The sequence below is a fragment of the Salvelinus alpinus genome, chromosome 6, assembly GCF_045679555.1.
Source record: "Salvelinus alpinus chromosome 6, SLU_Salpinus.1, whole genome shotgun sequence".
Lineage (NCBI taxonomy): Eukaryota > Metazoa > Chordata > Actinopteri > Salmoniformes > Salmonidae > Salvelinus > Salvelinus alpinus.
Window position 1 is genome coordinate 47,533,600 of NC_092091.1, and position 13,078 is coordinate 47,546,677.

A 13,078-nucleotide genomic window follows, 5' to 3' on the forward strand; every position below is an offset into this window, starting at 1 on the left:
GTGTGTGTGAAGTTTGTAACTCTCCTCATTTGGTAAAGCAGACATATGCCACCTCAGACTAGATATAAATCTATCCCCCCCAGGTCTGAGCAATGCAACGGACCAGACAACACCTTAGCAAGAATATAATGTTATTACACTGCAGTTAGCATTGTCTCACGAAACTACCTCTAACTTCCTTCATACTTGACACAGAGGCATAAAAATGATATCCACAAGTTAATCTGATTCTGGGGAAGTAGATAAACAATCCAGAAGTTTCCCTTTAACCCCTAACCCTAGTTCTAACCCTAAACCTCCTAAGTTTAAAATACCCTTTGTCCTCGTGGGGACGTGGACATTTCCTTGTTTTGCTATCCTTGTGGGGACATTTGGATTTCAGGTCCCCACGAGGATAGAAGAACAAGACCACACACACCCCCACCGACCCCTCTCGTCCAACATTCCATTATTGACAACCTACAGAGAGACACTCATTTAAATGACAAATACACCAAATGTGTAGTTTCCCACCAACCTACAGCAGGTCTTGGGGAGGAGAGGATGGGGTAAATATCGATTGGACCGAAAGCGTTGTGTGTTATGTCTTGCCCCAAGCAGATGTTTTTCTGAGGCAGGTTCCACTGGCCTGTTTATTTTATGCTGCGCCGTCATTCAACTAAGGTCAAAAGGCACCGCAGCGCTGAGAGAGTGAGAAATGAATAACGAGAGGGAGAGAATGAGTGAGGAGAAAGATCATGAAAGGAGAGAAAGACAGATATAGGAAAGGAGAGAATGAGAAAATGAGATAATGAGAGCAGGATAGAAATAGAGAATGATATAATTACTGAATTTAGAGAGGGACGAGACAAAGAGAGAGAGAATGAGTTGTGGGCCAAAGGTTAGTGGGACGAATGGGCGAGCGGTGCTGGGAGTCATGCACTGCTGTTCACCCAGTCAGAGAGTCAGTCACAAACAGGGTTCAACTTTAAACCCACTGGCCTTCACACCCTCAACACATTCACTAGCATGGTCAAAATACCAGACCTGGGTCAAATACAGAACTGCTTGATAAAGACGTTTGTTCTTTTGGATACCGATATTCACCCCATCTGTCTATTTCAGGCGTAGCCTGCTTTAAGTTGTGTGTGTGTGTTTGACATATAGGGATCAGGTCAACATAGTGTAAGTGGAGGCTGATAGGCTTAGGGACAGTTACTGCATGCTGTATCTATGCGCCCCTCTTCTCCACTCTTTATTGGGCTGATCTACAGTTCAAAGAGCAAGGGACTCACAAACACAGTCGCACACATGAGCGCACAAGCACTTGAACACATGCACACGCAAGTGCATACACACACGCAGAGTCACACACATTAGTGCATGAACACATGCACAAAAATGCACACATTCTCTTGCAAAAAGACAACAGAGGTAAGTACACACTCACTCCCACTCACTCCTCTTCCAAACAGCCACCCCAAAGCTCCTGGGAATCTAGAGAAACAAGCAGTGTACATATCTTTTCCCCATGATCTCAAAAGATTATAACGTACACCAACAAAAAACACACACGCACACACTCATGGCCTTAATTGAAAGGAGACCTTCACCTGACAATCCAAACCTTTTTTAACCATACACTTGCTAGCTTTGGAAGAAATGGGAAGTGAACTAACTAAATGAGAGAGAGAGCGAGAGCTAGGTATTACTATTGTCTGAGCAATAGCTAGGTATTACTATTGTCTGTGACCGTGTTTTTCCTCTGCTGGTTTGCCTAATTTATTCAAGCCGGGGCCAGGGGAAAAAGAAGGGGACAAAAAATTTTTTTAAATGCAATTGTACACCGTGACTGTGCATACGGGATTGCCGAGAAGCTTAGGCCTGAAGTCATTACTGCTGGTCGAACAAGCACTGAAAAATCAAGGGAGGGAGAGAAAGAGAAACAGAGATGGGGACAAGGGGAGGCTTGCTAAGGGGAGCTCCCATTCTGTCTAAGGGCTAATAGAGAGAGGGGACGTCTCTCGTTATTTCTCCACTCTGTTTTATTTTCTGGTTGTTTGAGCTATTGAAGCCACAGATCTCTGGGAGCAGGAGAGGAGGAGCAAGAAGAGGAGCAAGAAGCTGTTTCACAACAAGCAACAGAGCAAGGAACAGAGCAAGAAAGGGGACGTCACTGCACTTTGAACTTGTACAGACTACCAGGACCAGAGGGAGCTGTGTGTGACTATCATGATCTATTTAAAATCTTTGTTGTAAATAGTGAGTCTTTAGATTCAGTGTGGTTGTTCCCTGGTTTGTCTATCATCTCTGACTATTGTCTGTCTGTCTGGGGGGATAGAATAGTACTGCTAAGCTAATGAAACAAAAAAGTGCTATTTATAAATGTTTTTGTGACTCAACCTTCTTTGGGGTTGAATGACAATTTCATTTCCAAGATTTTCTGAATATCTGCTTGTGGCACATACGTATAAGAGATTCTTGGCACAAATTCGAGCTCCTTGTCCATCATTAGTTCTTGCCAAGCTATAACGGTGCTGCTGCCTGTAAGATTGATTGATAACACTTTCTACACACAGCCCAGAACTGGTCCGTCTAGTTTGTAAGTAGGGTAAAGTAAGTCGGGCAGTTTGAAGGAGAGCAGTCCTTTTCTTTCTGGTCTGCTAGTCCAGGGTGAAAGTAGCGTGGTGTAAGGAGAGGAGAGACAAATGAAGAGGGGGGTCCTATTTTACCCCTCATAGACCCTCCTCCTAGTGTGGCGGAAGTGACAGAGACGGAGAAAGAGCGAGCGAGAGCATGAGCCTATAAGTGTAATTTATTGTTTCTTGTGAAAGGGCAGGCTGCACCCTTTTCTCCCTCCTGAAATCTGAACTGCTTGTTGTGTCAGAACTTTCAGGAGGAGCCATTGTCTAGGGGTCACAGGAAAAACAGAGGAGCGAAGGAGAAGAACAAGAGAGTGAGAGGTCGGAGGACAGCTCCTCGGTAGAAAAATAGAGGAGTGAGAGGGATCTCTGGGTCATTTGACGGAGACAGAAGGGGAAAGAGGTCAAGAGAAGGAGTCTGGAACATGTTGTTTTGACTTTTCATAACGCTGTCAGCCAATACCTCAGTCGTGTCGCTCAGATATGGCCATGGTGATCGGGGGATGTAGCAACCCTAACGGAGAGACCAACGGACTGGGGGGGGAGAAGGCTTACCTGCGTGGGAATGAGGAGGAGGGCTCACCCCAGGCCGGGAGTGATGTGGAGGAGGGAGACGAGGTCAAGGCATGCGTGGTGGACTGTGTGGTGTGTGGGGACAAGTCCAGCGGGAAACACTACGGGGTGTTCACCTGCGAGGGCTGCAAGAGCTTCTTCAAGAGGAGCATCAGAAGGAACCTCAACTACTCCTGCAGGTAGGTGAAGCCGCTCCGTAAAGTGTCAAGAAAATACGTTAATGTGAAAAACAACATAATTTTAAAAATGCAGTCTAGGAAACACACAATTTAATGTCAAAGGTTACTGTGTACATGGGCTACTGTAATGGATCCCTAAAAGTCCTATTCTTGGTGGTCAAATCATATGTACAGCATGCTTGCAGACCCTGTAACGTGTTAGATAATATTTCCCTTGGGGAGTCCTCTGTGTTATTTTGTGTTACAGCTTTATCTCAAGTAAAAAAAAAAAAAAAAGATTTTCAGGTGTATAATATACACATGGCGAACAGACTTATTTTGTATCAGAACCATACAAACGTGCATTTCCCACTCCCACCTAGTGTACAGTTAGTAAAATATCTTACAGTACTACCATATCACACTTCTGAGGAATGTGAGCCTTTGTTTATTGTTAACTATCGAAGGGCCATATTCAATCAAAACTGTTTATCCATTACTGTACAGTGTACATAGTAGTTACAATGCTCTCGATCTGTTTCATAAGTTGTGAATCATACAGGACAGGAAGATATGTTTGAAAGCTGTACAGACCTATACAGCTATACATACCTATACAGAGAAGCATTTGTATTCTGCACTCCACAAAACCATTTATTTATGTTCCAGCCTATGACTCCTTTCACACAGCCAGAGCAGCCACTCTAAGACTATTAATTCATGAGAGAGAAAGAGAGATCAGGATAATATATTCTATGTCTAATGTTCTGTTGCGCAGGTCGAATCGAGAATGCCATATAGACCAGCATCACCGCAACCAGTGCCAATACTGCCGGCTGAAGAAATGCTTAAGTGTTGGCATGCGCAAAGAAGGTAACTATCCTATCTTATCTGTTGCACAACATCTCTGCCACTCAGACGATGCCTAAAGCAGAGGCAGAGATACTGCCATTCCAATGTTCCATATACCATAACGGACAGCAGCACAAGATCGTTCTACAAAAACATGCCCCTGCCATGATAAACAGAGCTGACATTTCACAATTCTGTCAGTTGGCAAAATTATTGACATTTTTACGCTGTAAACTATAGCAAGCTCGATTTTAAAAGGTGTTTAGGGGTGAGGAAAAGATTCAAATATCGGTTTGTCAGGTAGCTTAGCGGTTAGAGCATTATAGCATTGGGCCAGCAACCGAAAGTTTTGTTGCAAGTTCGAATCCCAGAGTTGACAAGGTGAAGAATATGTCAATGTGCCCTTGAGCAAGGCACTTATCCCTAATTGCTCCAGGGTTGCTGTTGATAATGGCAGATCCTGGCCCAACTCGGTGAGGGTGAGTGGGGTCATGGTCATTTCCAATTCACACATGTGTATAATACACACTTGTGTGAAATAGAACAAATATAATCACCCACCTAATTATTATTTTGAATTGAAACATGTTTCATTCATGTAGCTGTAGTATTTGTAAATCCAGTTGAACTCTATCCTTATTTTCCCTCTCTCTGACCCTTACTAAGTACCCCCGCTACATAGTACGTATCATTCTGCCCGTTGTGTCAGAGGCATTTCCCAGGCAGTACATAGGTTGAATAACCCAGGCAGCCAGCCAGCCACTCCTAGGTGTCATATTTATTCTGCATTGAGCTGGCAACAGCCCAGAGCTATATTCAGCAAGGATAGTCATGCAGGGGTCTGACCCAATGACAGCACTGACGCAGCCTGGCCACAGTGTTTCCTCATGGCCTGGAAACGCTTGGATCACCTTCGCCGGGTAACAGGTCACTGTTCACCAGGGATAGCAGTGGTCTACTTTACTACATGACTGTTGTTGGTAGTCAATAATACTTCAATGACAAGTCAGACACAGCTAACCACAGCCTAGCCTTGATCGTTTGACAGACCCTGTATTGAACTAGTTTAGCAAGACTACAAGTTGGGTATAGCAATAACAGACTGTCCAGGCTAGCAGTGAAATGGAATGACATTGTCTGAAACTTGGAATAATTCACAGCAACGGAGGCTGAAAGAAACCAAATGTCCAACTAACTAGTTGTTAGACAGAGTAAGTATAGCACTGGTACCTGACTGTTTCTGCTATCAACAATGCGACATTGTTGCCTTGCCAAGACATGGACCAGTTGGTCCCCCCTTTGCTGCCATAACAGCCTCTACTCTTCTGTGAAGGCTTTCCACTAGATGTTGGAACATTGCTGCGGAGACTTGCTTCCATTCAGCAACAAGAGCATTAGTGATGTTGGGCACTGATGTTGGTCGATTAGAAGTTAGGTGTTCGATGGGGTTGAGGCCAGGGCTCTGTGCAGGCCAGTCAAGTTCTTCCAGACCGATCTCAGCAAACCATTTCTGTATGGGACTTCCCCAAAATGTTGCCACAAAGTTGGAAGCACAGAATTGTCTAGAATGTCATTGTATGCTGTAGCATTAAGAGTTTCCTTCACTGGAACTAAGGGGCCTTGCCCAAACCTTGAAAAACAGCCCCAGACCATTATTCCTTCACCACCAAACTTTACAGTTGGCACTATGCATTAGGGCAGGTAGCTTTCTCCTGGCTTCCGCCAAATCCAGATTTGTCCATCGGACTGCCAGATGATGAAGCGTGATTCATCACTCCAGAGAGTCTCCACTGCTCCAGAGTCCAATGGCGGCAAGCTTACACCACTTCAGCCGACGCTTGGCATTGCGCATGGTGATCTTAGGCTTGTGTGCGGCTGCTCGGCCATGGGAACTAATTTCATGTGGCTCATGACGAACAGTTTTCTTGTGCTGACGTTGCTTCCAGAGGCAGTTTGGAATCCGGTAGTGAGTGTTGCAACAGAGGACAGACGATTTTTACACGCTACATGCTTCAACAATCGCATTCTGTGAGCTTGTGTGTCCTACCACTTCTCGGCTGAGCCGTTTGTTGCTCCTAGACATTTCCACTTCACAATAACAGCACTTATAGTTGACCGGGGAAGCTCTAGCAGGGCAGAAATTTGACGAACTGACTTGTTGGAAAGGTGGCATCCAATGACAGTGCCACGTTGAAAGTCACTGAGTTCTTCAGTACAGGCCATTCTACTGACAATGTTTGTCTATGGAGATTGCATGGCCGTGTGCTCTATTTTATACACCTGTCAGCAACGAGTGTGGTTGAAATAGCCGAGTCCACTAATTTGAAGGGGTGTCCGCATACTTTTGTATGTATAGTGTATATGTAACATTGGGCAGAAAGGGGTGTAAATTCCACAGTTTCAACTATGTATTTCTGCATTGTGAACAGCTTGCAGTAAATGTAAACATTCATCATGAAATCTAACTCATTATTTCTGAAACACAAGTAATAAAAGCAGCATCAAATACAGTATATTGCACAAGTTGCTTATCTTCAGTATGTCATTATTTCTGCATTGCAAAAAGTCCATGCGTTTCATGTATGAAATACTGCCAGCCAGAGTATACACATAATGTTTACTCCATGCAAATATTAACACACAAACATAACTTTTGAGAAAATGGTCATTGTTCAACCAGTTTGAAAATGCATTGCATATCATGCAAACGCTAGCTCCAGTATTCAAAACTCCCGACTCTCATTGGTGTCTATTATATACAGTGGGGAGAACAAGTATTTGATACACTGCCGATTTTGCAGGTTTTCCTACTTACAAAGCATGTAGAGGTCTGTAATTTTTATCATAGGTACACTTCAACTGTGAGAGACGGAATCTAAAACAAAAATCCAGAAAATCACATTGTATGATTTTTAAATAATTAATTTGCATTTTATTGCATGACATAAGTATTTGATCACCTACCAACCAGTAAGAATTCCGGCTCTCACAGACCTGTTAGTTTTTCTTTAAGAAGCCCTCCTGTTCTCCACTCATTACCTGTATTAACTGCACCTGTTTGAACTCGTTACCTGTATAAAAGACACCTGTCCACACACTCAATCAAACAGATTCCAACCTCTCCACAATGGCCAAGACCAGAGAGCTGTGTAAGGACATCAGGGATAAAATTGTAGACCTGCACAAGGCTGGGATGGGCTACAGGACAATAGGCAAGCAGCTTGGTGAGAAGGAAACAACTGTTGGCGCAATTATTAGAAAATGGAAGAAGTTCAAGATGACGGTCAATCACCCTCGGTCTGGGGCTCCATGCAAGATCTCACCTCGTGGGGCATCAATGATCATGAGGAAGGTGAGGGATCAGCCCAGAACTACACGGCAGGACCCGGTCAATGACCTGAAGAGAGCTGGGACCACAGTCTCAAAGAAAACCATTAGTAACACACTACGCCGTCATGGATTAAAATCCTGCAGCGCACGCAAGGTCCCCCTGCTTAAGCCAGTGCATGTCCAGGCCTGTCTGAAGTTTGCCAATGACCATCTGGATGATCCAGAGGAGGAATGGGAGAAGGTCATGTGGTCTGATGAGACAAAAATAGAGCTTTTTGGTCTAACTCCACTCGCCGTGTTTGGAGGAAGAAGAAGTATGAGTACAACCCCAAGAACACCATCCCAACCGTGAAGCATGGAGGTGGAAACATCATTCTTTGGGGATGCTTTTCTGCAAAGGGGACAGGACGACTGCACCGTATTGAGGGGAGGATGGATGGGGCCATGTATCGCGAGATCTTGGCCAACAACCTCCTTCCCTCAGTAAGAGCATTGAAGATGGGTCGTGGCTGGGTCTTCCAGCATGACAACGACACGAAGCACACAGCCATGGCAACTAAGGAGTGGCTCCGTAAGAAGCATCTCAAGGTCCTGGAGTGGCCTAGCCAGTCTCCAGACCTGAACCCAATAGAAAATCTTTGGAGGGAGCTGAAACTCCGTATTGCCCAGCGACAGCCCCGAAACCTGAAGGATCTGGAGAAGATCTGTAGGGAGGAGTGGGCCAAAATCCCTGCTGCAGTGTGTGCAAACCTAGTCAAGAACTACAGGAAACGTATGATCTCTGTAATTGCAAACAAAGGTTTCTGTACCAAATATTAAGTTCTGCTTTTCTGATGTATCAAATACTTATGTCATGCAATAAAATGCAAATTAATTACTTAAAAATCATACAATGTGATTTTCTGGATTTTTGTTTTAGATTCCGTCTCTCATAGTTGAAGTGTACCTATGATAAAAATTACAGACCTCTACATGCTTTGTAAGTAGGAAAACCTGCAAAATCGGCAGTGTATCAAATACTTGTTCTCCCCACTGTATATTACCGTGGAGATGGGCAGTTGGCTCACTTTTTTGAACATGCAAATTGGGCCCCTAGGCAGTTATCACTCAAATATATGTTTAATAAAGATATCCAGACTCTGGATGTAAGTTTTCATTATTTTACGTGATGTACAAACAACTGGGTTGTTCGAGCCCTGAATGCTGATTGGCTGACAGCCGTGGTATATCAGACCGTATACTACGTGTATGACAAAACATTTATTTTTACTGCTCTAATTATGTTGGTAACCAGTTTATAATAGCAATAAGGCACCTCTGGGGTTTGTGATATATGGCCAATATACCAAGGCTAAAATGTGTGGTTTGCAGCACTTAACGCCCAATGTTACATATATGCAAAGTTACTTTTTCGAGTGTTCTATACTTTGCCAAAATTGAATATTGTTCTTAGAAAGTTTACTTAAGCATCTCTGGACATCTAATGAGCATTTTGCATGCATTGAATTTCAGAAACTCACCTTTTACGAGACCGTTTCGGGGGAGCAGAACTGCCGTGTTGACAGGATGCAGAGGCGTGCCATTTAGAGTGACGATTTCCGGTTTGGTAATTACAATGATCGGCCACCAGATAGTGTCAAAAGTATCTATTAGGATTTAATCTAGAAGAGAGTGGTGTTATTTGATGTTTTGATTGCGTACAGACACGTTACCAGGTGTTTAAATACACTGTTACGTGTATGTAACATTTGGCGTTAAAGGGCTAGAGTCAGCATACTTTTCCATCAACAAACACCTGTTATGTTCAATGCTGAACGTTAGCTTGCCAGCGTGTTTTGCATTAGCCTCTACAACCTCTACAAAGCCCTTTCTCTCCCCCTCTTCCCCTCTCCTCCCTCTCTCTCTTCCCTCCAGCAGTCCAGCGTGGACGTATCCCTCCATCCCACCCAGGCATCAGTCCCACTTCTCTGGTCGGCGGAGGTGGCGGTACCGGGCCAGTAGGGGGTGAATTCTTCAACGACCAGCCCATGTCAGAGCTCATCTCCCAGCTGCTCCACGCCGAGCCCTACCCCAGCATCCGCTACGGACCCCAGTACGGCCAGCAGCAGATGCATGGCGCTGGAGGAGGCGCCGTCATGGGCATCGACAACATCTGCGAGCTGGCGGCACGCCTCCTCTTCAGCACCATCGAGTGGGCCAGGAACATGCCCTACTTCCCTGAGCTGCCTGTCACTGAGCAGGTGGCTCTGTTGAGGCTGAGCTGGAGCGAGCTGTTCACCCTGAATGCAGCCCAGTCCGCCCTGCCGCTACACATGGCTCCTTTGCTGGCCGCGGCCGGCTTCCACTCACAGCCCATGTCGGCGGAGAGGGTGGTGTCCTTCATGGACCAGGTGAGGTTGTTCCAGGACCAGGTGGACAAGCTGACCCGGCTCCAAGTGGACTCAGTAGAGTACAGCTGCCTCAAGGCCATCGCCCTCTTCTCTCCAGGTCAGTGTACTGGTTGGTCGTCACTCTCTGGTCCAAACCAAAACCCTTACACCTGAGAAATACAACACCTAGTCCTAACAGGCTGCTACTCTGCTGGTTTTAATGTTCACTCTGGCCGGGTTCTTTTGGCTCCGTTTTCAAAATGTCCCCCAACTTACTAGAAATATTGATATACTGCAGTGCCTCACTATACACAATCCCTAGGAATACTATTGCTGAATTGATTCCTAGAAAGAATTATAACTCTTGCTTGCGCCCAGATTAGAAAGCGAGAATATGAGAGAAAGTGGGATACAGGCCCAGGCTCATAGCTTTAGAATGAGTGTTCCGTTAACTCCCAGAAAACCCATTATTAGTATTCAAATCTAGACAACATTAGTCATGCTGATGTAAAGTTCAGTCTGTAGGTCAACATTTCTCATATGAGCAGCTTTTTAAAGCGTTATATCTCTGTCCATATGATAAATATTGACCTACACCTCTGCAGAAGCACAACTGACCTTTCAATCAGCATGTCTCATTGATCTCAAGTTGTTTGAGAAGTTATATTCTCTTCCATTACTGTAGCTCCTGCCTGTGTTCTGCACTATAGCACTGACCATTTATGCACTTCTGATTGATCTTAAGTTCATGCTTAAGTCTGTCTGTGTGCCCTGGTTTGTCCTCTTCAGATGCGTGTGGTTTGACAGACCCCGTCCATGTGGAGTCTCTGCAGGAGAAGGCCCAGGTGGCTCTGAAGGAGTACGAGAGGATGCAGTACCCGGGTCAGCCACAGCGCTTCGGACGTCTTCTCCTCCGTCTGCCTGCTCTCAGGGCCGTGCCCGCTAATCTCATCTCCCAGCTGTTCTTCATGCGCCTGGTGGGCAAGACACCCATCGAGACCCTCATCAGGGACATGCAGCTGTCTGGGAGCTCCATCAGCTGGCCATATGTCCCTGGGCAGTGAGGAACAGAAGCCTGGGACACACAGGAACCTGGAAGACGAGCCTGGCTGGAACCTAGAACAAGATGGAGAGGGATTAGCCAGTGATGTCATAATTCTTAAACGTGCAATATGCAGAAATCGCTCCGCCATTTCCTGGTTGCTAAAATTCTAATAGTTTGCCTAATTTCAGTTTATGTGACAAAGAAAGCAGTGTAGAGAATCATTGTATCATCTAAACCGGTGTGAAAAATATTTTCAATAACATTTTTTTTTGCTATTTTCAGCTGTTTGAAGCTGGTACAAAACGAAAGTTTTGTACCAATTATTAGGAAATGGAAGACATACAAGACCACTGATAATCTCCCTCGATCTGGGGCTCCACGCAAGATCTCACCCCGTGGGGTCAAAATGATCACAAGAACGGTGAGCAAAAATCCCAGAACCACACGGGGGGACCTAGGGAATGACCTGCAGAGAGCTGGGACCAAAGTAACAAAGCCTACCATCAGTAACACACTACGCCGCCAGGGACTCAAATCCTGCAGTGCCAGACGTGTCCCCCTGCTTAAGCCAGTACATGTCCAGGCCCGTCTGAAGTTTGCTAGAGAGCATTTGGATGATCCAAAAGATGATTGGGAGAATGTCATATGGTCAGATGAAACCAAAATAGAACTTTTTGGTAAAAACTCAACTCGTCGTGTTTGGAAGACAAAGAATGCTGAGTTGCATCCAAAGAACACCATACCTACTGTGAAGCATCGGGGTGGAAACATCATGCTTTGGGGCTGTTTTTCTGCAAAGGGACCAGGACGACTGATCCGTGTAAAGGAAAGAATGAATGGGGCCATGTATCGTGAGATTTTGAGTGAAAACCTCCTTCCATCAGCAAGGGCATTGAAGATGAAACGTGGCTGGGTCTTTCAGCAAGACAATGATCCCAAACACACCGCCCGGGCAACGAAGGAGTGGCTTCGTAAGAAGCATTTCAAGGTCCTGGAGTGGCCTAGCCAGTCTCCAAATCTCAACCACATAGAAAATCTTTGAAGGGAGTTGAAAGTCCGTGTTGCCCAGCAACAGCCCCAAAACATCACTGCTCTAGAGGAGATCTGCATGGAGGAATGGGCCAAAATACCAGCAACAGTGTGTGAAAACCATGTGAAGACTTTGACAGAAAACGTTTGACCTCTGTCATTGCCAACAAAGGGTATATAACAAAGTATTGAGATAAACTTTTGTTATTGACCAAATACTTATTTTCCACCATAATTTGCAAATAAATTCCTTAAAAATCCTACAATGTGATTTTCTGGATTTTTTTCTTCTCATTTTGTCTGTCATAGTTAAAGTGTACCTATGATGAAAATTACAGGCCTCATCTTTTTAAGTGGGAGAACTTGCACAATTGGTGGCTGACTAAATACTTTTTTGCCCCACTGTAGATCTACCGCTTCTTAGACTTGATTTCAATGAGAATGACAGATCTATAACTAACAGTTCTATGTGAATTTGGTCACCCAAAAAGTTCCATATTGCAGCTTTAAGGTCTAATTAAGCCATTTTTATCTCAAAATCAAATCATTTTTGGGTAACAACTAAGTACCTTACTGTGATTGTTTTCAATTAAAATAGTTAAAAAGAAACAAAAATATCTTCTTAGCCAATAGCCAATTCTCAAGAAATAATTTTCTAGGACTGTCTGGGAGTGTTCTGAGTGGGGAGGGAAAACAAGCTGTTATTGGCAGAGGATTGGAACTCTTTCTTATTGGTCTATTGACTAATTTACCACCGGGTGTTGTCACCAGGCAGGCCAAAACTCCATCCCACCAAAACAGGCGGAAATTTCAGCCAATCTTTTAAAACAGCTCTTACACTAAACGGGCATTATCATAATTTTTACAATTTCACAGTATTACTCCAACCTCATAGTATGGAAATATATATAAAACACAGGAAAATCACATTTTTGACCACACTGGGCATTAAAGGACATAGTAGACGAGTACTGTATTGCTACTCACTCAGAGAGCCACATGGAAATACCAATGAATGGAACTGGAATGAAACCATTCGAACAATTTAGCTGTTCTGTGTGTATTCCAAGGAAATCATACATTTGACTTGGTATATACTTC

The 13,078-nt window shown here is 44.4% G+C and overlaps 1 protein-coding gene across 2 annotated transcripts; it reads left to right on the top strand.

Annotated features, from left to right (window-relative positions):
* The first annotated feature begins 2,449 nt into the window (after positions 1-2,449).
* LOC139578763 (nuclear receptor subfamily 2 group F member 6-like) lies at positions 2,450-12,243 on the top strand. 2 transcript variants are annotated; one of them, XM_071406755.1, is made up of 4 exons: positions 2,450-3,373; positions 4,131-4,225; positions 9,452-10,021; positions 10,693-12,243. In XM_071406755.1, exons 1-4 carry the CDS (start codon positions 3,105-3,107, stop codon positions 10,965-10,967), a joined length of 1,209 nt encoding a protein of 402 aa, XP_071262856.1. In that variant the 5' UTR covers positions 2,450-3,104; the 3' UTR covers positions 10,968-12,243. The 2 variants fall into 2 exon arrangements, with proteins under 2 accessions (XP_071262856.1, XP_071262855.1); XM_071406754.1 differs by having other exon boundaries at positions 2,451-3,373; positions 9,449-10,021.
* The last annotated feature ends 835 nt before the right edge of the window (positions 12,244-13,078 follow it).